At 38.5% G+C, this 24,819-nt stretch overlaps 2 protein-coding genes across 3 annotated transcripts; one reads left to right on the forward strand and one right to left on the reverse strand.

The window, feature by feature from the left end:
• The first annotated feature begins 1,897 nt into the window (after positions 1-1,897).
• LOC149016710 (uncharacterized) lies at positions 1,898-16,605 on the forward strand. Of its 2 annotated transcripts, XM_089154795.1 has the most exons (8): positions 1,903-2,271; positions 2,516-2,569; positions 2,739-2,969; positions 3,057-3,165; positions 4,308-4,353; positions 5,072-5,157; positions 15,107-15,165; positions 15,603-16,605. In XM_089154795.1, the coding sequence occupies exons 1-8, from the start codon at positions 2,183-2,185 to the stop codon at positions 15,703-15,705; spliced, it is 777 nt and encodes a 258-aa protein (XP_089010921.1). In that variant the 5' UTR covers positions 1,903-2,182; the 3' UTR covers positions 15,706-16,605. The 2 variants fall into 2 exon arrangements, with proteins under 2 accessions (XP_089010922.1, XP_089010921.1); XM_089154796.1 differs by lacking the exon at positions 5,072-5,157 and having other exon boundaries at positions 1,898-2,271.
• A 301-nt stretch (positions 16,606-16,906) lies between these two features.
• Positions 16,907-22,280, reverse strand: LOC149016711 (uncharacterized). The gene is given in 5 exon segments (XM_089154794.1): positions 16,907-17,745; positions 17,876-20,031; positions 20,033-20,821; positions 21,479-21,822; positions 22,150-22,280. Coding segments are annotated over 3 exon segments (3,252 nt in total). The 5' UTR covers positions 22,150-22,280; the 3' UTR covers positions 16,907-17,745; positions 17,876-17,912.
• Between the last annotated feature and the right edge of the window lie 2,539 nt (positions 22,281-24,819).

Raw genomic sequence — 24,819 nt, forward strand, 5'->3', positions numbered from 1 at the left:
ATATGATATGTTTTAGAAGTTGTTGAATTTACAATTTCAACCTCTTTGGATTCATCTTATCCACTTGCATAACCCTCGACACCATCGATTTTGGTAAAGTTGAACTCTAACCCTAAACCTTTCTCTCCCCCTTTGCTGAGAAACGCCGCCATTCTCCGGCTAAATACATACCTATCATTCTCCAGTGAAAAACAAGAGGAGATAATCCGTCACTCTCATTTATATAAACAAGTCTTTTATTAGATTCCACTGAGTAGACAAAAGAAATAAGAAAAGAGAAACAAAAACAGAACAGTGGCTATGTGCAACCAATTTCATCCTTCTTCATTTGTTTTTCTTAGAAAAGAACCCATCAATGAAAACCTTAGATCCCAGAAACATCCTTCTAAGAACCTTAGATTCTCTCGTCAACGAAGAAGAGGAACACCATAGATGGACAACTCTTTCTAATGTAATGGACAAAATTAAGGCCATAGGGGGACTAATACTTTGTCCATTTCTAATAAAGAAATGTACCATTCATTTCCTTGTAGATGTGATACATGTGTCCCAACATCACATCAAAAGATTGATGTCTATTTATAAGTCACATCATTTTTAAAAAAAAATTTAATCACAACTCATTGATGTGACTTATAAATGGATTTTAACCATTTAATGTAATGTTGTGACACATGTCATATATCTACAAAGAAATGAATGGTCTATTTCTGACAAAGAAATGGATTGGATAAGTCAGAAATAGACTGGATAAATTCCGGTTTAACCTTTCTACGAACAATAGTACTTCTCTTCAAAACCTCGATCCCTAACCCTTAATGTGGCTTACTATGAAGCGAATACTCTTATAATGCGACCAAGATGAAGCCAAATCATCTAGAGGATGAGGGAGGTGTTTTTGAACGGAGGAAATGAACATTGAGGGTGTAAAAAATTCCCCAAATCGATCATTGTGCGGGTCAATCAAATAAGTCGAAAGGGGTTGAAATGGTGATTTCAACAACTTTTAAAACATTATCCTACTATCCTACTACTATTATAAAAGTATGAACTCAAGGGATACGACTACCAATACCCCTCTATATTCAATCGATTTGACCTTTGTATTAGTAATATATAATGTCTATAATGGTCAATTAAAATTCTTAAAATTATTTGAATAAATTTAATTTTCAATTCCTCCCCTTCTCATTTTTCAAAATAAATTATTAGCATTAACAAAATAACAAGGAATATGAAAAGTTTCTCCCAAAATTGAAGAAATGTTAATTGAAGAAGAAGAAACTGCATTAAAACCGTTTAATCAAAATCAAGCATTTAAAAGATAAACTTATTCCAAATTTCAACCTTAGCTATTATTAACAAGTTCACTTATGCATAGGCCATTTAACTTCCATGGCCAATACATAGTGATTGATAAATACCTCGTGCATTTGCACGTAGAACTTTTACTAGTTATATTAAACATATCACATAAGCTGACAAAATACCCTTGTTTTCAATTGTTAGATTAATTAAGAATGCGTGTCGACTTTTCAATGCCTAGTGGACTATACCTGCGCAGCCGCGAACAAAACTCCGCCAGACAGGCCCATCGCAGGCCTGCTTCGCTTGAGTCTGAATCTGCGACCCCTTTGTGCTCCTCAACGGTTTACCACCACAAAAAACAGGGGGGGCCAGGGGCGGTGATGAGAGGGTTTTTTTAAATATTTTCAGTGGTGGGGCCCACATTTTTGTGGTGGAAAAACCGTCGAGGAGTTCCCATCGGCGGTGATGATCCGGATTCTGTTCGCTTGTGAGCCATCCATCCAAAGCCGAATCCTGTCTGCCACCCCTATCCCTTCCGAGTCCCGCCACGTTTATCTTTTCGGCGGAAGAGGGACTTATTTTTTTATTTATGTTGTTTGGGTATAAAAATCTTTCAAGTATTCAGGAGAGCCGCGAAATAATGCTAGGCGTTGTACTTTTTCAGGAAAAAAGAAGAAGAAGCAAGATATTGCACCGGTAGCACCTGCATCCGTACTTCGTTGGGCCTGAGTCATATCTGTAATGTGTGTCCCATGAACTGGAACCGTTAGAAAACAGGCGTGCGTGCAGGGCAGTCTCCCAAAGCATAGAGTAGTACCGTTGCACCTCTGCTTGTTCAGTCTCTGTGTGTATACTTAGCGGGAGGTGTCAAAACATGGCTTGCAGTTCTGGAGGAGACTGCCGTTTGACTAGTTCGTCTTCTCCTTTCCCTTCTCAATCTCCTCCAAACAATAACAATAGAAGGCAAGTTACTTATTTTTCTTGAGATCGCCGATTCGCATATTATTCCATCTTTTTAAACAAACTGGACAAGGAACTTTAATTTACCACTGCACCAGTGTGAAATTCATTTTCTGAAAACCTTAATTAGGATCCGGTGCTTCTATTTAGTTTTGATTTCGGTTCTTTATGCTAATTTTTATACTTGAATGGTGTACTGGCTTTCTGCACAGCCACTCAACCACTGACAATCTCAAACTGGATGCAGGGGAAGACATTCTATGGCTTTCTCATCCCTGGCTTTTCAGAAGACAATTACAAGGTCAATTTTCTGTATTACATAATTTATTTATCTGTTTACGCTCTATAAGGAAGACATGTTCTTCTGGAATGCTAGTTTTGTTAATAGCTTAAGTAACTAAATTCTTGTTTCTGTCCCGTATATATTTGGCGTCGGCTGTTCTAACTTCTAGTTACCAGGTTGGTTTCAGGAGGAAAAACTCAAGTCATCCAATTACTTTACTGGAGTTGTCAGAGCCAACGGCTAAAAAGGCGAAACTGTCTGCCAGAAGGAAGGAAAGTATCAAGTTGCCAAATTATGTTGATGATCATGGGAGGATTTATCCTATCAGTGAATTTCTAAGTCATCCATCTGGAGTTGAAGCTATTTTGAACACAAGGGCCTTGCAAAGTTTCGAATCTTTGGGTTCAAAGACGTACAGGTTCTCTTCTCTTCTTACTAATTTAGCCACTACCTTAAGAAGCTGGTCTGTCGGTTCTTCAGAATTGCTGCATATGCACTTATGCAGGTGCTTTTTGGGAAAACTTCAACTTCTAAAATTTGAAGTTGCACCTGTAATGGACTTGCGAGTTACTGCAACGAGTGAGGATTGCACAGTTGAGATGTTGTCCTGCAAGGTGACTTCATTTTCATTTCGGTATTACTTTAAACAGTCCCGTGCATGTACATGTTTGCATGGAGCTCATTGTATGCAATAGGTTACCAACCAAAGTTTGGATCTGTGAAGGGCCTAATGAGGGCTTATGGGAACAGGAATCTACTTTCCAGGAAAACAGATTCATGCATTACACATCCTTACCGTATCATTCTTTTGGTTTTTTTCTGTTAAGAAATCAAACTCTACAGTCTCTGTTGGATTTTCAACTTCTTTCCTCATTCACCTGTCATCCATTTCCATGTAATCCCTCGGATTCCCCTCCTCCTGGGAAGGAGATGCAAATTGTTTATGCTATGTTAATGCTGGTAAACTCACTTATATCAAATTGTTCATGCTATGGGGAAGCACATGATTGCAGCGAAGTGTGATAGTTCAGTCATTGATGCTTGGATTTTTGCCTTTCAAATAGTAATTTACATGGAGGTTCATTTGGTGTAGTTCTTTTATACATTTATTTGAGCAGGGAAAATGTATGTCACATGGATGTTGGCCTCTTCTTGTTATTTTACTTTGCAATTTCCTTCCTTTTTGCAATACCATCTGAAGAAAAGAACATAAAATTAAAATTTAATATAAATTAGCTTAATCATCAAATGATTGGAAAAACGAGTACAATTTCAAGCCGATTTATTTGCTCATATATTTATAATTGTCTTTTGGCATCCTAAACATTTCAACTTGTATTTGCACAACAATTTCAAGCCTTTTCCTCATGTATTTATTAATTGTATTTAGGCATCCTAAATAATTTAACTTGTATTTGTACATGATTGGTGCTCAGAATTAAAGGGACGGGCCTTGGCGCAATGGTCAGTGGACCATAGTAGTAGCCTAAGGTCAAGGCATCGAAATAGCCTCTCAGCAAAAATTGCTGGGGTAAGATTGTGTAGGAAAATTCTCTCCCTGGAATCTGCATGTGCGTAAGCCTTTGGCATCAGGTTCACCCATTGATGCTTGGATTTGTGAAGAAAGCTATAAGATAAATAATTATTTACTTTGAGTTATGACTGTGATTTTCTTTTTGTAGGATAGTGCTTTTTACAATATTCCATGCATTAAAGCTTTCTGTCTTAATATTCTTTCTTTTTGTTACAATCACAGTTTCATGGTTCTGAGGCTGTAGAACGCCAAAATGACCGTTTTTCAGGTAAATTTTAGAACGTGTTAAATGTTACCTAATTGGGATGCCTTCATATATTGAAATAATGATACCTTGAAGTTGGACTTATTATTTTGGTTTAGTCACAGTAATATTATATCTGATTGTTGAAACTCTTTTAAACTTTGGTTGAAGTACTCATGGTTTTCCTAACTCAATGGGTTATTAAGGGGCCCGTATTCAAGTAACTCCTGTGGAAATTTAATTTAATATGTGATGAGACCATGTAGCCAACCCCATTTTAGTTTCGATGAGGCTAGGTTGTTTCTTTTGTTGTTTCCCCCCATTTAGGGCATAAAAAACTTTAAAAAATGTTGTTCAACCTTTTGTTATTTCTCTCAATACAATATAGGAATATCTAATGTCCAGTCTATAAAAAATAGACGTCTTATATTTTCTGAAGCTTTTGTACGAGTCATAGAGAGCAGGCCTTGATGCAAATGGTGAAAGCCATAGGTTTGAGTCTGGAAACAGCCTCTCCATGAAAGCGGGGTTAAGGCTGTGTGAACTATGACCTAAGGACCTGCAGTGGCAGGAGCCTCTTGCTCTGGGTACACCCTTTTTTTTCATAGGAATCATGCATGTGAGGTCTGTGCGTAGAGCCTGCTTAACAACCCAAGACTGCTTTAGGTATGAATTCATATTTCTAATGATGAAATGATTTTATGTACAAGGTTTTACTTGAAACTTTTATTTCCATTTGCAGCATTCATGATAAATCACATTAAGTGGGATGCAAATGGTTCTGAGCCATGTTTGGATATAGATGTGAAGTTGAATCTTACCCTTGAGGTCATTTTTCTCCTCCTTTAAGCTTCCTCTTTCTTTTCCCTCCTTTCTTACCTCTCTTCTCTCTCCTGTCTCCTTGTTACATGTCTTGTTTAAGCTTCTGGAAGGTCAGTCTTTGTATCTGCAATTTATTATATCATGAGTTGGAAAAGTATTTATACTGGAATTGACTGCTTCCAGATTTCTTGTCCTTCTGAATATCCTTGATGTGTTGAGAAGCACTGTTATTTATGGCGATTCATTTCAGAATCTAGCAGTCATAGCCTTTAGCAATTTGGATGCAATTATGTGCTGTTGTGATGTGAACCAAATTCTGGGGTTTAGCTTTTAGAGATGTTGTCCTAGAATTAGGCTCACTCCAGGATCCTCTCTCGTGAACCAGAAGTCTTCAACAGCTGTAGAAGCTTGTAATTGAAGATCTCTTGAATGAATTAGGGTTTGCAAAGGTTAGGGTCAGGTTTAGGAAGTTTTGGCCGGGCTTAGGATTGGAGGAATTTGGGTTTTAGGGATTAATACGTGCTGAATCTTAGGTTTCAGACCTGGTAATAAGTGTGGGTTTAGGTTCAGGGGTTTTTAAGGCTGAATAAGAGCGTGTTAAGAGTTCAGCTGCTGCTGTAATGTGATTTCAGGTTAGTTTTAAAAGTTGGGGCTTGGGCAGTTGGATCCTAGGGTTTCAGTTGGGCTGGGAATAGGACTGTAGTTGATGATTTATAATTTCAGACTAATCCTAATTGGTTTTGGCTTGGTTTAGTATCTACTTGGGTTAGGACTCTTAGGAAAGTCAACTAGGGTTAGGGGGAGGAAGATAATAGTGGGAGATGTTGACCCTTAAAGGGTTTGATGTCTGGTTGAGGTTTTAGAGGGCTATATGCTTTTGTAAAATTTGGGTTTGTTGGTTGAAGATGAATTGCAGAATTTTCTAATGAAGAAGATTAAGTGCAGAATTTTCTGATCCTAATAAATGAAGGTCTATTCATGAAACTAAAGGTAGGGATGGAAAGAGGGGTGTTGTGCGATCCAACTAAGAGGGTAAGGGAAGGTAGGGGAGTGGGGGTTGGGGACTTGCTTGAAGGGGGACGAGTTTTGCTGCTGTTGCAGGGAAGAAGAAGGGGTAGGGAGGCCTATAGTTGCTAGGGAAGAGGGAGAAGGGCTGTAGAGGGGTGGGAGATGTGCTGGTACTTAATTGGGGATGGATTAGGACTAAAGTTGCTGGAATGAAAGTGGCTGTACTTGAAGAAGGACTGAACTTGAAGATACTCTCACAAATCCCATGTGGCCATTCTAAGAGGATCATGACTTAGCTTGTCTTCAAACTCTGAATTTATTAATCCATTTCCACTTGACTTTACAGAGAATGTAGGCTTTATTTTGTAGCCACAAAAGGAAATCATAAAAAGACTCAAAGTTGGTAAACCGATTAGAACTCTAACTGGCTAACCAATTCTAATTCAAACTACTAATTCACTAGGACTTTAACTTGGACAAAGAACCTTCATAAATTACCTCAGAGGACTCCAATTCAAATTTTACGAGTGGATGTTGGTTCCTTGCAAGGACTAGGACAACTCTACTGGACTTCTTCACAAACTAAGAATCCAACATAAACAAGGACTCTTCAATAACTTTGCAAAATATAGACTGAAATAAGAGAGGGGGGGGGGAATCTAGGGTCTAGGCTACAAACTAGATTCAGTGGGCTTAGACCTAACACCATAAAATCGAATTTACAGGGATTGCTGGTAAACCCCTTGGGCCCTCATTTGGTGGTAGGGGATTTAATTTACATCATGTTGTGGTTTTAGAAACTAGCATTCTTTCCTGCACTTCATCCACTGGAAGATCATAAATGAGTTTAAAACTCTGATTTCACCCTACACTTAAGATGTTCTGACTGGGAAAGGCATATCTGAAACACTATTCAAATTAAGGGGTTTCAGATAGTGTTTTCTTGATTATGTACTGCTTCAGGCATATCTGAAACATTATCCAGATTCCAGAAGAAGGGGTTTTAAATAGTGTTTTCCTCAATCCTCATTATCTGCTGCTTCATTTTCTCTCTCATTGTTTGTATAGATCATAGAGGAATCTGAAGTATTCTATGTGCTGCTGTTGAACTGCTCCATCATTCTTGCTTCTAATCTATTATCACCGTTTTGAAACTGAACTCTGACTCTAAGGAGGTATCCATAGATTAAATGTAATTGAAACTTAATGCAGCATAACTATTTTCCCAGAGTTAAAGGAACTTTGTAGGTGATTGCTGGCAATTAGATCTATATCTGATGTGTTAACTTCCCTTACTGACTGATTCAATTTTGCGTGTTCTTTTGTATATTATTTAACACCCCCACGCCCCCCCAAAAAAAAAAAAAAAAAAAAAGTTTCTAACTGTTGAGAATTGAACAGCTTTGGTGTTCAAGTAATTGAGTTTCTATTATTAAAGAAAATCCTTGGTGCGCAAGTTAGAGTTAGTGGTTGCTTGATGTGTAAGTTCATGAAGTCACTCTGAAGTTCTGAAGTTTCCTATTTAGTCATTTTCTATTTTCAGATTAGTTTCTAATTTCTAGTTCTTTTCTTTTCTAGACAGATTTTCTAGAAGTCTAGCCTGTCCTTTTTTTTTAAACTTACATTTTACTTAACCTCCAAGTATGTACTTCTGAAGGCTTTTATTATAAATAGAAGAAGCTTGCGATTTTGGTGTGCTGGTCCAGAATTGCAAGGAATTGCTGCTCTTTGCTGGTTTTGTTTTCTCTCTTCTTCTTTGTTTCTCCTGTAATTGTTGTGACTGAGTTGATTCTAAGTGTGGTTTATAACATGGTATCAAAGCATTAATCTGATTCCTGGGTTGTTCCTTTTCAATTGCCGGTTTGAGAGTTGTTTAGGTAACCGAAGCCTAGTTCGATGAAGATGATAAACTATTCATTGAACTCTAAGGATTCCCATGAAGATTTATCATAGAAAAAAAGGTTTCAGCACTTTGTTTTCAATTTTCGGAGCTTCACTTGTTTCGATTGATTGGATCTGGTTTTTATATAAAAAAAAAAAAGGTTTCAGCTATTGTTTCTCGAAGGTTTCTGGTTTGTGGTCTGCCTGAGACCTCAGGTCTTTGATCGATTCTGCCGTAGAGAAGTTTACTTTTGATCGCAAGAGGGCTGCAAAGATTTTTCTGCCACAGATGATGGGTTCAATTCTGCCTCTTGAGACGTTTGGAGAATATCTGCAATGGAAAAACTTGATATGTCTTTGTCTTCAGATTTAAATCATTCCAAGAGCAAATATATTTTCTGTTTTTATGGAGTCGTTGAGTTTGTCAGAACCAGGGAGAAACATACGTCTTCAAGAAGTTCCAAATCGCTAATTGATGGTGCTGTTTTGTACAGATTGGAATGACTGTTTTACTAACTGTCACTTCCACTCCTTTTCTGATGAGGATCTATTGATCAGATTTCTCTCTCTCCTCCTTCGCAAGAGTTCTGCACAGAACCTAGTATGAACTCTTATTGTCATGGGTTTGATTTTCAAGTTTCAGGGGTCTTTTGGCAGGAAGATAACTGGTTGATTGGTTATATACTGGTTCAGTTTTTTTGGTTCAATATTAGGTTCAGTTTTTAGTTCATCTTGGATCAGTTTTTGGTTACATTTGGTTCAGTTCTTGGTTCAAATTTTGATCCAAATTTTGGGATCAATTCTGGTTTAATCCTGGTTCATTTTCTGATTCTGTTCTTGATTCCTGATTCTGATTTAGTATCCTAATTCCTAGACTGCCTTTTACTTGTGTTTCCTTTTGGGAATTTCTCTAATTACATTCATACCATTTCTGTTTCAGTTTTGGGATATTTACAGATTTGCCATTCTTTTCCTTTATTTACCAATAACCCATTGAAAAATTTTGGTTTATTACGATGTTGGCGTAATTTTAATCTACAATGAAGAGAGTTCGAAAGTTGTTTCTTGGATTCAGACTTGCTAGAAGAATGAAGATCGATCCACTGTGTTGTTTCCAAATCAAGTGCTGTAGCTTGAGGGACACTAATTTGACTCATATGATTTGAGGCCTCGGGTGCCTTATAATCGTATCAGCTTCACCTTTGACCTGGGCCTACCATAAAGGCACATAGGAAATTCTTGCTTGGGATCTTTCCATATTGGATATTGGTTGTCATTAATTGTCCACGTGTAATGCTACATGTGAGGGGCAAATTGGAGACTTGTTCTATGTATACTTAGGATTTGTTGAAGAATATTAAGGTGAAGATCTTTATCCTCCTAAGATGTTATTCTATATCAACACTCATACTACTTTTACCTACCTACTTTTGATCCATAGTAACCTATACTACCTTTTACCAATTTACTTGGTCTATAGTAACCTATACTACCTTTCACCTACCTTCTTGGTCCACAATAACCAATATTGTTTCTTTACCTACCCATACCTTTGCCTACTATTTTGCCTTCTTACAAGAGGTTGTATGTGGACGTTGGAGCTACAATTTTATCTATTAGTGTAGAGATTCCTCCCTACTATTGGCATTATCCAAATAATGCCTTTGATGTTACTATACTTGTGGATTTTATTTGTCTTCAATGTCTCCGATTGTTCTCATTATTAGATGATTTATTTGACATGAAGATTTAAAGATTTTTTTTTAAAAATTATTTTAATTATCTCCTGGGTGAAGTTCTCTCAGTGTTTATCAAGCATCTGCTATTGCTACGCGGTTTAAGATTGGTGCTGCCTTTTAGTTTATTCTTATTATCCAAGCTAGGGTTTCTTCTCCATCTCGGGGGGGTATTGAGAATTGAGCAACCTGGGGCTAAAAGTGGAACACCCACAAGGGGGGGGGTGGTGGGGGGGGTGCTCGCGCACTCTCTGTTTTTTTGTTTGTCTCTTTTTTCCTCTCCCTCTTTTTACTATAAAATAAAAAATTTTTTTAAAAAAAAATTTTAAATTTCCCCCGGGGGGGTCTCTCTCTCTTTTCCCCCCCTCCCCCCCCCCTCCCGTTCAAGATTGGTGCTGCCTTTTAGTTTATTCTTATTGTCCAAGCTAGGGTTTTCTTTGTGTATACTCCATCTCGAGAGGGGAGTATTGAGAATTGAGCAACCTTGGTGCTTAAGTAATTGAGTAACTCAAAGTTAGTGGTTGCTTGATGTGCAAGTTCATGAAGTCACTTTGAAGTTTTGAAGTTTCTTATTTAGTCACTTTCTATTTTCATATTAGTTTTTGTTTTCTAGTTCTTTCCTTTCTAAACAGATTTTCCAAGGTTCAAAATGCCGACATTTCGGGTGTCGGTGGCTGTAGACACCATTGACACCCTGAAATGCCGGTGATATTTTCCGGGGGGGGGTGTTTTGGTCAATTTGGAGAGTTGGCAGTGGACACTTGAAAATTTTGATTTATTTCCTATAAATTCTTCCATGCAAATTATCCTCCCTAGCTACATTTGGCACGTTGCCTTTTGAGGCCTGAATCATTGGGACATAATTGAAAAGATTGCCCGTTGACCTTGAAGATTCCGCAACAAGATCCCTTTGTAATTTGAATTGTTTCCATAGATTCTTCCATGCGTATTCTCCTCACCACATTTGGCACATTGCCTATTGAGGCCTAAATCATTAGAATATAATTGGTAAGATTGCCCATTGACATTGAAGATTCTGCTACAAAATGCCTTCCTAATTTGAATTATTTATAGAAATTATTCCATGTAGATTCTCCTCCCTAACCACATTTGGCACGTTGCCTTTTAAGGCCTAAATCATTGGGATAGAATTGGTAAAATTATTCGTTGACCTTGAAGATTCCATTATAGATTCTCATTGTATTTTCAAATTTTCAAAGAATTTCCAAGATTATCGTAGACAATCGTGAGAGATCGCCAAAATATCAAGATAAATCAAAGTTCAATTATATATCGTTGACTTTTGGAAAAATTCATGTCGCACCTTGGTTTCGTATTGGGTCCTTCAGGCATGGCGATATATCGCCTTGTGTCGGCGATATGTCGCCTGTTTGTACCATGAGATTTTCTAGGAAGTCTAGTTTGTCCTTTTTTTGGTAAGTCTAGCTTGTCTTTTTTTTTAGTTTCTATTTTAGAAGGAGCTTACTTATCCTCCAAGTATGTACCTCTAAAGGCTTTTGTTATAAATAGAAGAAGCCTGCAACTTTGGTGGGCTGGTCTAGAATCACAGGGAATTACTGCTCCTTGCTTGTATTGTTTTCTCTCTACTTCTTCCACTTCTTATTTGTTTCTCCTGTAATTGTTGTGCTTGAGTTGATTCTAAGTGTGTGATTTCCATCACTAACCAATTGTTCTTTGCACTGATGCTGAGTTGTATATGCTTGTCCATCCTTGTTTTATCAATGCCTCCAACTTGAGAAATATTTTCATGGCTTGGAATGTTAGTCAACTCCAACTCGAGGATATTGCCATAGTTCAAGTAGATTTCTCCCCCCCCCCCCGGGGGGGGGTTTTTTTTTTTTTTGGGGGGGGGGGGGGGGGGGGACTTCTTATCTTTTTGAGAGTTTCTATTTTTCTAACCTGCAGAAACTGCTCATTTACACCACTTAGAATCTAGGAGATGCTGTTCTTTTTTTAGCTCATCAATTGAACCAATGGACTGAAACTTGATCAAGTTCTCAGTTATTTAATAATAAAATTATGTTATATTAAATATATTACGTTAAGAAATATTCCTTATTTGAAATAAAAGAAAGAAAGGGAAAGAGAAAGGAATAGATAGAAAAGTTCTTGTTTCTTTCAAGACCCAACCCGTAAAGAAATTGTTAAGCTTCAACCCTTTCCCTTTCCTTCCTATCTAGTTTTTTTGAACCCATACCCCACCCATAACCTCTAGAGTTGGATCTTAATTAATTTGTTGGTTCCTTTTTTGGTGGGGTTGGGTGGGTGGTGACTGGTAAGACATGATTCATTGAAAAATATATACTTATTGAGAAGTTTTTCTTTCTGCCTTTGATGAAGAAAACCTACATGTCTCTACCACTTTGACAGTGATGAAACACAAGGTCTAGGGTTACGGTTTCTAGGTAATCCCCCTAAATTAGGGTTTGCCCAGGAAAGACCAGCAAGGGAATTTGATCAAGCCACAGGGTTTTGGGATCCAAAGAAGGCTGGGGAATGAGCTTTAGGTCTGAACTAGGTTGAGCTAGTGTTTGGTGAAAATTCAGCGGAACTTGTTTGGGGAAGATGAGTTGCAGAATTTTCAGAGAACTGTGAAATTAGGGCTCATTAGGCAGTAGCTGTTAGGAATGTTCTCTAGGGGTTGGAGTGACACTAGGAAAGGGTAAATAGGGTCCAAAGGGGCTGGGGATTGAGGGGAACTAGGGGAAGGAAGCCCGCTGTGTCGCAGGGAAGGGGGAAAGAGAAAGGCCGCGGTGGTGGGGGAAGGGGTAGAGATGGGCTGAAACTGCAAGGGAAGGGGTTTGAGGGCTTCTTAACTTGTGGTTGAAGAAACTTGCTGAGATCTGAGGTTGAATGCTTGGAGAAGAAGATGGCAGCCTAGAGTTGAAGAAACAAAGCACAATTCTTACTGGTGAGACATGAAGAAAACATACATGTCTCTACAACTTTGACAGTGATGAAATGAGAGTCTAGGGTTAGGGTCTCTAGGTAATCCCCCTAAATTAGGGTGAGCCCAGGAAAGTCCAGCAAGGGAATTTGATCAAGCCACAGGGTTTTGGGATCCAAGGCTGGGGAATGGGCTTTAGGTCTGAACTAGGTTGAGCTAGTGTTTGGTAAAAACTCTGCAGAACTTGTTTGGGGAAGATGAGTTGCAGAATTTTCAGAGAACAGTGAAATTAGGGCTCATTGGGCAGTAGCTGTTAGGAATGTTCTCTAAGGTTGGGGTGACACTAGGAAAGGGTAAATAGGGTCCAAAGGGGCTGGGGATTGAGGGGAACTAGGGGAGGGAAGCCTGCTGTGTCGCAGGGAGGGGGAAACAGAAAGGCCACATGGTGGGGGAAGGGGTAGAGATGGGCTGAAACTGCAAGGGAAGGGGTTTGGGGGCTTCTTAACATGTGGTTGAAGAAACTTGCTGAGATCTGAGGTTGAATGCTTGGAGAAGAAGATAGCAGCCTTGAGTTGAAGAAACAAAGCACAATTCCAGCCACAGGGTACCCAAGGGGATCCCCACGACTTTACCAAAGCCAATTTCTCAAATCAACAACAACATTATGCCATGTCCCAACTAATTGGGGTTGGCTACATGGATTCTTGCCCTCATTAGTTCTGTTTGAGGCCATGCTAGATACAAGGCCTAAACTATGCATATCCTTTCTCACCACTTCTCTTAAGGTTATCTTAGGTCTGCCCCTAGCTCTTCTAGTTCCTTCAATTTGGATTATATCGTTTCTCCGTACAAGTGCATTTATAGGCCTCCATTAAACGTGGCCGTGCCACCTTAAAAGACTTTCTCATAGCTTATCACTTATGGGAGCAATTCCTAGACCAACTCTAATATGATCATTCCTTATCTTATCCTTCCTAGTTTTGCCACTCATCCATCTTAGCATCCTCATTTATGCTACATTGAGTTTATCTATATAATTCTTTTTAAAAGCCCAACACTTTGCACCATCATAGCTGGTCGAACTATGGTCCTATAAAATTTTCTTTAAGCTTTAATAATGGAATACGTCAATCACACATGACCCGAACGCACCTCTCCACTTCATCCACCCTATTTTGATTATTTGGGAAACATCATCCTCTATATTCTCTTTTATTTATGATTGAACCAAGGTAATTAAAACAATCGCTCTAAGGAATCTCCTTATCATCAAGTTTCACCACCTCATTGTCTGCACGATCATATGACTAAAGTAACAAACTAGATATTTTGTTTCCGTTCTACTTAGTTTAACGCCTCTTGATTCCAAAGTTTCTCTCCATTATTATAACTTGGTATTAATCCCTACTTGAGTGTCATCTATCAACACAATATCATCAGCAAAAAACATACACCAAGGAACGTCGTCTTTCGTGTCTTTTGGATCAAACTTACATTAAAGACTAGGCTATTTATGGTCTCCACAAACCGTACCCGACTCAAATAATGTATCGCTACCTAATTGGGATCCAAATACGTACTAAAATAGGATTTACTAGAACCCAATGTAAGGAGATAAGAGACTATCTCCAAATAGAACAAACTCTAAAGTTAAGATCCCCTTTCTAGATAAGGAATCTTATCCACAATTAACTTAATAATATTTTAAAAGGACTATAACTCTCAAACTACTGACTCAAACCAGAAAAATAAAGGTAGATCCCTGATCCTTAGATCGATGGGATTCTATTAAGAAAAATGACCAAAATTACCCTAGGGTATTTGGCCAGCTTTAAGCACCTTTTTTGGGTTTGGTTTTTGGGCCCAATTTTATGGGGGGCTAACCCTGGTTACATCAGTCAACTTCAAATTCGTTGCAAATCATTTGTTTTGACAACATTTAAAGCTCAAATCTGGTGAATCAAGTTCCAACAAAATTGGTCCAAAGAAATTCAGAAGTATAATTTTGGTGGGAATGGGATTTTTTCTGCAGGTTTTGATGATTTTGAATTGAATATTTTTGGAATTTTTGAAATCCTCTGTCTTTTCATGTAAGTAGTACATTTTGGTAGTTTGCACACTCCTGAAACTTTACAATTTACTCAAAATGTTTGATCATTGCAGTAAAAATTACTGCAGAAGTATGTAATTGTTGCTTTGATTTTGATCTCTGTTATAGTTTTGGAAAACATCCAGAGTTGCCTCTTGCTGGTCTCTTGTGTCTGGATAAATCTGATTGGTCCTGCTTTGCTGCAACTATAAGGGCAACATTCGTAGTGGGTGTTGGTCCTGTTCCAAATGAAACAAAAACCCCATAGGTAGGTCATTGTTGGATAGTCTTATGAATATTCCTTTCACGTTGTTGATTTTGCTCTGTGCACAGATAAACACACGGCCATTTACGTTGCTTCCAGTATCTGCTGTCGAAAACCCTGGAAATTTGTAAGTAACTCAACTTTGTTACATGTTGACAAGGACTGGAGATTTAGTTGTTATATGCTCTCTTTATATGAAAGTATAGTTCTGTAATTTCTTTTGACCTATTTTTTTGTGGGGTTTGGATGCAATATGAAAGAGACTTTCTCCTACCAAAGATGCTTAGTGTAGGGAGTTTTCATAGAATTTTTGAAGTAAAATCTTCACTTGTGGTAATCTATGACCTGCTCTTGGAATTTGTTTGTTGAAAACCAAAGGATGCTGAAAACTGTGTTATACCTGTGAAAAATGTTATGGTGGTTTTAGAGTATGTCCAAAATTGTTCTCAACCCAGAATGGTGTGCTTCTGTTTATGATTTTGTTTTCTACAGAGCTTATGACATTGGCTTTGTTTGTTTCTCCACACGGATATCATTCAGACTGTTGTGATATGTTACATACAGAATCATGCAAACTCTGGTGGACAAACTTGTTCCAATGCTTCTCCAGCAGCTACTCCAAGATTATGAGAAGTGGGTTCAAGAGCAACGTGAAATATCTGCATGAAAGTTTCCTACCCGGTCTGGTAAATTCTGAACTGCTAAATTGTAATCGCTTACAGGTATTATGTTTCCATATCTGGCCGTCCATCTTTTTCCCTAGATCTTCATTGGTATTTAAGTCTGAACTTTTGAATGTCAGTGGATACTTTTCCCGTTGGATGAGTTTTATGTTGTGGAATATTATTGGTAGCATGAACCATAATATTCTGAAAACTGAGACATCTGAAGCCAGAAAGGTGCTATCTAGTACTTTTTATTTGAATGATTCATTTTCGGGGAGATTTGGTTATTGGACTGACAGTTGTGGAAAAAAGGAAGTTCTTGTAGCTCATATTTTTCACATTGAAATATTTTTTTGATTAGAAAATCTCTTTTTATTCATTAGTTAGGTGTGCAGTTAGTCTCCTTTCTGGTGCTAGTTAACTGTAAAGCTGATTATAGAGAATGACAGGGCTGAAGAGACGTATAACGGATCGATGATCCTTAAAATACTCTAGCGAGTAATCTCGCTGGCGCGTATATATATGGCTGGCGTGTGTGAGAAGAGATGTTCAGCCTAAAAGTGGTTCCCGTGATTGATTAGTGAATGCCGTTGTGAATATAACTGGCAGAGTAGCAGTTAAAGAAGGCGATTCTTTATTTGGAACTCGTTCCTTTTATGCCCTACTATCTAATACATTGGGGTGAACATATATGGTATGGCTGTAGATGAGACTAGGGTACTTCGGGGAGCTGTGATAAATTGTTAGCAGCTGGTCAGGTCAGACATGGCTACGCTGTGTATGTATGTGTGTGAAGGAAAACCTTCCATGATCGAACTAAAATCATTGGTCTTGTTAACTACTGCAGACTAACGTGATACCTCCTCCACCAATTACTGGAAGATCATAATTAAGCAATTGAGACTAGGCCGAAGAACCTGAACCTATATTATCAAGTTTTTGTTTTTTTGGGTAAGAATGAGGAACGGTTTATTGTCCAGCAACGTAAAGCAGCAAGAACCACAAAGAAGAGCATGCGATATGACTTCCAACACTCCTTAGCCTGTGACAATAAAGAAGAGCATGTCCAACATTCTCAATAGCTGAACCACAAAGAAGGCAAAGGGGGATTCGGGAGCACTTTTTGTGAAATAAAAAATTTTCAATTGCAAGAGCCCTATTTGGAATTTTTCAAATTATCATCCAATAAAAAGAAGGTGAAGAAGAAGAGATGTTACCTTGAGTTGAACTTACTGTCTCAAAGTAAGGCGAAAGAATCAGAATGTCTAAAATGTCATTAATCTCCATGAGGAAAAATAAAGATGTTAAAGATCAATCTATTCCAATGCAAAAAAGTTTCAATCAATTAAATCATGCACTAAGGTAGGCCATACTTTATTTTATTATTATTATTTTTTTTGGGAGGGGAAGGGGGGACTAAGTATATTTAGCTATTCCTGAAAAATATCTCCTTGTACTAATACATATTTATTTCATGTATTTAACAAAAGACGTCAATCTATAAGAAACGCTCATCCAAAATTTGAAGAGTTCTTAGTAGTAGCATACACAGAGCCAAAGCCAGGAAAAGGAAGAACCCCTAGAAGTTTCATAAGACTCTAATATCACCCCTCGGTAAAATTGCTCATTGAATTATCCATATTAAATTACCTCTCACCTTCCACATATACTTTGCAGAGATACCTTCCTAGCTCTTGTCATCACATCATTCATTTCACTACAAGTAACGACCATTAGAATTTTAACATTTTAACAATCGCTACTCAACCATCAGACACAGTGATGGAGAGAGGTCATAAGTTCGACCCTTACGACAAAACTCCCTCTAGAGATGTAATCGAAGTAAGTCATATTAGCACAAACCTTATGTCAACAACCTTACTCTCAAAAGGGTTTGAGGGCCCTTAAATTTTCACATGTTTGTTAAGCACCAGTGAAATGAAAGAAGCATTTGCACCCAGGCGAACCACCGAAGAGTGGAAAACTGCAGTGAAAGTGACGCCTCCTGAAAAGCCATGCAGCATTCCCCCTGAATGGTTACCCTGTCAATACAAAGAGGATGCATCAAGAGCGGCATAAAAGCAGCCAAGAGTAGCATCCTCGTATTTCACCACCAAACAAAGGAAACTATTTATTTCTAACCATAAATCAATACAAAGAGTTCTAAATTACCATGTTAATTGTTCCAAGGATCAACAAGCTGCTGGGCTCATTTCCGTTTCAGCAGATCATCCCCATGGTCGTTGCTCTCATACCTATTCCTGTCTCTAGGTTGATCATCATCATCGTACCTTGCCCTCTTGGGATCATCTTGCCTATCCCTTCCATATCTTCTGCTTCCAGACTCTTCATCTCTTCCATACCTTTTCCGTCCACCAACTTCTTCATTTCTTCTGTTCTGTCTGCCTCCATGCTTGTCTCCTTCATCCCTATCATTTCTCCTCCTCCCATTCTCTCTGTCTTCTTCATGTCTTCTGTGGTTTTTGTTCCAATGATCACTTTCATCTCTAGGATGTTTTCTTTTTCCATGCTCAACCTCATCCCTTCCATTGCCCCAGTTTACATGCTCATGCTTTTCATCTCTTCCACGCTTTCTGTCACCACGCTCTTTTTCTTCATCCCTGAGGTGTATTCTACTTCCACGCTCTTCCTCCTCCCCTTCATTTTTCCTGTTTCCACGCTCCTCATCCTTTCTGCCATGCATACTTCCATGCTCCTCCTCCTCCCCTTCATTCTTCCTGTTTCCACGCTCCTTTTCTTCATCCCTTCGATGGATTCTACTTCCATGTTCTTCCTCTTTCCTTTCATCCTCCCTGTTTCCACGCTCCTGTTCATCCCTGCGATGTATTCTGCTTTCCCGCTCTTCATCTTCCCTTTCATTCCTCTTGTTACCACGCTCATTTTCTTCATCCCTGCGACGAGTTCTACTTCCACGCTCTTCATCATCCCTTTCATTCCTCTTGTTACCACGCTCATTTTCTTCATCCCTGCGACGAATTCTACTTCCACGCTCTTCATCCTCCCTTACATTCCTCTTGTTTCCATGCTTATTTTCTTCATCCATGCGATGAATTCTACTTCCATGTTCTTCATCATCCCTTACATTCCTCTTGTTTCCATGCTTATTTTCTTCATCCATGTGACGAATTCTACTTCCACGCTCTTCATCCTCCCTTTCATTCCTCTTGTTTCCATGCTCTTTTTCTTCTTCCTTTATTTGATTCCTGTTTCCATGTTCTTCATTATAATGATCAAGATGCAACCGTTCCTCTTCTGATTTACGGATACTGGAATAATCCTCTCTCTTTCTGTCATCCTTGTTCCAGTCAGTTCTATCTGATCCATACTTGGCTTTTCCATTCCTCAGTTGCACTGCATGAGTCACTTCCTCTGGACCGTGAATTCTCGATTTCAATACCGGTTGGTCATCATGGTTATCATCTTCCAGCTTCCTCTTGCTCCCGACTCCTTGATGACCATAACCATCATTGTTTTCATCTCTCCTTGAATCATAGTTTTTCATTTTCTCCTGCTTCCCCAATCTGTCCAATGCTTCATCCTCCAGACAACGATTGTCATTGCCATCACGGGAAGGATGTGTTCTACTGATCCTCCTGAAATCACTTCCAATAACAGATTTTAATCTTTTCTCATCTGCAGCAATCACTTCTATATCTCTTCTTTCTTGGTTAATTATATCATCTTGATGCCCTTTCTTGCACTTGGCACTGGATTTCTTCCTGCGAGCCTCAAGACTGGAATCACTACAGCTGCTGCCAGAATCACTATCACCAGTGCTGTAGGAGTCACTACCACTACTAATGTCCTCACTGTCACTAGGTCGAGATTTCTCCTTTCTTTTTGTATTACTTGGTCTTCCCACCGGCTTTCCTCCCTTTTTTATGCCAGGATAGAAATCTTCCTCATCAATATCATGTCTTCTATTACTGATATATTTTCCATTTTTTCTTTTACCATCATCATCAGATTCATTGACCACTCTGTACCTTTGGCTGCTGCCAGTACCATGCCTCTTTTGACCAGTTCTGATATCTTTCCCTTTATCTTCTGAGCCATCTCTGCTAGCCCCATGATTTCTATTACCACCATGATCCCCCCTCCTCTCAACAGCCTTTTTCCCATCTCTGCTTCTCCCACCTGAATCAGTTTCATCCTCAGAATCATGTCTTCTATTCATCTTTGAGAGTTCCTTCCTCCTCCGTTCTCTGTTGCTTCTGAAGTCATCTGAACCAGAGTCATCATCTGAGTCCTGCATCTTTTGGGTTCTATTTCTCTTACCCTTTGTGGCAATTCTTCCCCCAGCATCAGCCAGGATCAGATTCATCACTATCACGTCTTCTGTGTTTCTTGTGCTTAATTAATTGTTTATGGCCTTTCTCCCCACTTCTGCTATCAGAATCACTTTCAGTCTCACTCTCTCTATCATGCCTTCTGCTTTTCTTTTGCTTTGTTGAATGTTTTCTGTCATTCTTCCGACTGCTGATATCAATATCACTATCAGGATCACTCTCACTATCATGCCTTCTGCTTTTCTTAAGTTCAATTAGATGTTTTTGCCCATATTCCTGACTACTGGTATCAGAATCACTTCTAGGCTCACCTCCCTTGCTGTGTCCTATTCCTTTCCTTTGTTTTTCCCTGCTTTCTGGATCAGAAGAATCACTGTCATACACTCTTCTTTTGCCTTCCGATTTCTCCCTACGCATTAACTCATGCAATTGATCTCCCCCTCCATCAAGCTTTCTATTTCCATGAGATTTTTCACCCTTCTTCAGTGCATTCTTGTCAGCTTTAGAATCTTCTTCAAGTTGCATATCCCTTCCAGTTCTGTACCTATCCGGCTGCTTTATTGCAAATTCCCCTTCTTCTTGTTCCTCCTGATCCTCCTGTGGACTAGTTTTCTGATTTTCTTCTGGAGGGGTCTCCTTGTTGCTCTCATCATCACTCCTTTCAGTCTCTGATCCGGGTTCTTTTTCCTCTTTTAGCTCCTGAAGTTTGGAGCCATCATCACCTCTTTCTATACCAAGGGCAGCCCTAAGAGTCTCCATCTGCCTCTCCTTTCTAGCAGCAATTTGATGGGTCTGTGTATCTGAAACCCTGCAAAGTCCGTTCAACCATAAGACACAAACAAGGATAAACTAGAGAATATAAATTCTACTGGCATGCTTCAAAACACAACAAATTTTAGAGGCTTCATACTTAAAGTTGATCTTATTATTGTTCATCTTGTAGGTGAGATTTCAATTCCAACCTAGTAGGAGAAGTCATCAAAAGCAACATAAAGTGATGATAGATTTATAAAACTGTTACCATATTCTACTTTAGTACTAGTAGTTTTGAAAACTCTGGACCAGGTTTCTATTCACTTCCCTGCTCGTTTGGGTGCAATGTCTACTACAGCATATACTAGGTTGCATAAGAAGTGAAGATAATAAAGGGGAATAAAAAAAAAAGAAGCCAATTTCAGCCAATAAACAAAATGATATTGAACAGAATGCATATTGAAATGTCAATAACAAGCCACTTATGTCTCTCAGAACCAATCATTTAAAAAGAGGATTCAATATGACGGGGGGGGGGGGGGGGATTTTAACCCTTTCTGATCCCCCCAACAAAATAAAATTTCTCCCCTGAAAATCAAGACGGTTATCCTAATAAAATTCTGTGCAATGAGAATCTTAAAGCAACACATTCATAATGGATTATCCAACAGAGTAAGGGAGCTATACAAAGTTTAAAGGACAGGAGTCTTACTTTTTTTCGGTCATCAAGCTACTACCGGTACCATTTTCGTCAGAAGCTGCAGCAGCTTCCAACGTCCTCCTTGCTTCTTCGAGTTTCTCCTGGATCTCATCATCGGTGTATCCTTGGTCAACCAGTTTATCTTCCAGCACCACAAGCTTCAGCTGGATCTGCCGCTTCCTGTCATGCTCTAAGATCTCCTTGTTAGGCTTCTTCACACCGGCGGTGCCCTGATCTCCTTCGAAACCCTTAGTTTCAACCCTAGTATTCTTCGGCTTCACGAAAAATTTGTTGGTCTGGATGTAACCATTTGTGCCAGACCCCCTAGGGGTCTGCAATCCGATCCCGTTGTACATCTGCTCACCAAAATTCAAAAAAATAGACAACTGATGATAATAAATAAATCTCACGGAACAAACGGAGATGCTTAATTGTGAGGCGAAAAATCGGAAGCAGGAGACTTGATGAATGATTGCAATCTACAGAAAACAATAAAAAACTAGGAAGAAAAAGAAGCAACACCTAGCCTGATCCGACCGAAACAGTTCAGAAACTATGTTTACTGAGTCTAGCAAAGATGAACGACTAGCGCGATTACATAAATAACGAACTGTAAAAGAAAATAGACGTAGACGAAGATGTATTTCCAGAACGGCAGAACCAAAACTAGGTCGAGAAATTACCAGAAAATAGGGCGGAACACCGAGATCTCCACGCAAAGATCAAAGGGAAGACAACCAGGAAACCCTACTGAGGAAAAGACGGTGAAGAATAGAGAAAGGGCGTTTCAATTTAAGACGGTGATATAGTCACACAGCCTTACCTGATTCACATCTAACCGGTTATCCAAATCAAGATGAATCAGGATCAATTGAGTCATAGATCGAGTAGGATTTTAGGAAATATTATATATTTTTTAAGGGAATAATCCTTTTATTATTTGAAGGAAAAAAAAATAAAAAAAAAGCCACATTTTTTTTGGTGAATTAAATATTATATAAAAATTACATTTGCAAGATATTTAAAGTGCATTTAGTAACTGTATTTTCTGATAACGATATTTTTTGCTAGAATCGTTTTCTTGCAATTTTATCAATAACGGTTGTCTGAGCACAATTTTGATGGTTTGGTATAATTTGTATTGAAAATACTAAGGGCGGGACCGAGAAACCGACACAAGGGAGACCCGTGGTGGGATTAGTTCCGAACAGATCACATCCAAAACGATAGAGGAGGGGAAATCAGGTTTCACCCGACTATCAAGCGTAAACATTGAACCAAATTCATAAATATTTTGTAAATCTACAACATCCAAAAATTCTAGCTACCACGTTAATTTTATAATCATATTAGAGATTTGAGTCTATAGTTTGAAATCTAGATTTTGAAATCTGACTCAAGTAACCAACGGCCCTTAAGTGATGGAATTTTGCTCACAAATAAGAGACAATTTTTTTTATATGAATTTTTAAGATTTCAAAATAGGAAGTTATGTACTTTTTTTAAATATTTTTATATTATATTAATATTTAAATAAGTAAATAATTACAAAGGATAATAAACATGGCCATTGCTATCATCCTGGGTGATCTCATATAGGTAAGGATGCAAGAAACAAAATAGAAAATCCTAATGTCGATGATCACATGGCCAACCAAAGAATAAGCGGCTACATTGACCTCTCGAAGATGATGGTAAAAGCCACAGTTGTAAAACCCAATTTGTAAAGTCCAAATTAACTCCACTAGACCATGGATAATCCATGACAAACACACTGTGATTAATGTAACCGCAGGTGAAAATCATTTTTTCCTATATAAGTTATCGATTGATGCCTATGGCTTAATGTAACCGTTGGTAAAAAAAAATTTGTAGTAATTTTATCGATTTATGCCTACGGCTTAAATGTAACCGCAGGTGAAAATCATTTTCCTATATAAGTTATCGATTGATGCCTACAATTTAATGTACCACAAGTAAAATTCATTTTTTTCTATGGTAATCAGGAAGTCGTAGTAATTTTATTGACTTATGCCTGAGGCTTAAATAAAACTACAGGTAAAAATCATTTTTTGTTTATTGATTTATGCCTATGGGTTAAATGAAACCGCAGATAAAAATAAAATTTTCCCTACGGGTACAAGTCCATAGGTAAAATCATTTTTTCCTACGGTAAATGTGGCTTCCGTAGGGATAAGTTGTAGCCTTAAACCCTTTTTTTGGTAGTTTAGTGCAATCTTCGCTCTACCTGGCTACTGATCCTTTGTCTAATTATAGACGGGATGAAATATGTTCATCGATTGTGATGTGGGTTCAGCTGAGAGGCATCAGCTATGACTGCTTCTCATATGATCGTATTCAAAAGGTGGCTTCTAAATTGGGGAGGGTCATTGATATACGTTTGAACCCAATAGAACTTGGGTTAACTGGGGATATGGCTAGGGTTAAAATAATGCTAGATATCAACAGAGGGCTGTTATTCAAAATTTCTATTAAAAATTTTATAGGTTAGTGGGTTCCGATGCTAGTGCTGTATGAAGTAAGGGTGATGTGCTTTAAATGTGGAAAAATAAACCACATGATCAAGCACTGCAAGGAGGTGGGGGCTGTTCGACCCATCTCAGGGCTTTAGACTTAATTAGAGTGCCCTAGGAACATCAGAATTTTTCTAAGGCTTAATGACTGAGCCTATTGAGTGTGGGGTAGCGAGAGTTTGTTCAACCCCTAGCTTAGAAGCTATGTACTCTCTCCCGACGATCAGTCTCATTAGAAAACTTGTTGACGAGGTAAACAAGCCGACATCACTGGTAGGAGTTATCAATGAAAATATGGAGCCCTTGAACATGGGTTTAAATGCATCACCGCCCTTGAATTTAATGGAAGCAATAGGGATTGAAAATGACGCACAAGAAGTGAACTATGAAGTGAATACCAAAAAATAGAAGCTGGAAGGAGACCAGGCTTTCAACAATATAGACGGCTTGGGACAAGTAGAAGGTGCAAGTGTGAAGATGACAACCCAATCTGGCGAACCAAAATAACCAGAATCCCCTTGTTTCTCAAACTGCCTAGTGTGTCCAAAATTGTTTATTTTTGGAGAGCGTGTCAAAACCAGTGGAGAATCAACCCCTCCACTCGATCAAATTCCGCATGTGATTCAAAAAACTCAAAATGGGGAGGTGGGGCAAGGTTTAGGGATTGACAAAGAAGAAGAGTTGTCAGTTGCAGAGTTGATGAATGGTGACATAGTCAAGAATTTTTTGAAATTTTTTTTGAAAGGCAAGGAAACATTACAAACCATTTCAAGGCCTATATGCTTATGTTTAACTACAATTGTGAGACTAATACGAAAG

The sequence above is a fragment of the Hakea prostrata genome, chromosome 5, assembly GCF_041222555.1.
Source record: "Hakea prostrata isolate BN-2017 chromosome 5, UWA_Hpros_2, whole genome shotgun sequence".
Lineage (NCBI taxonomy): Eukaryota > Viridiplantae > Streptophyta > Magnoliopsida > Proteales > Proteaceae > Hakea > Hakea prostrata.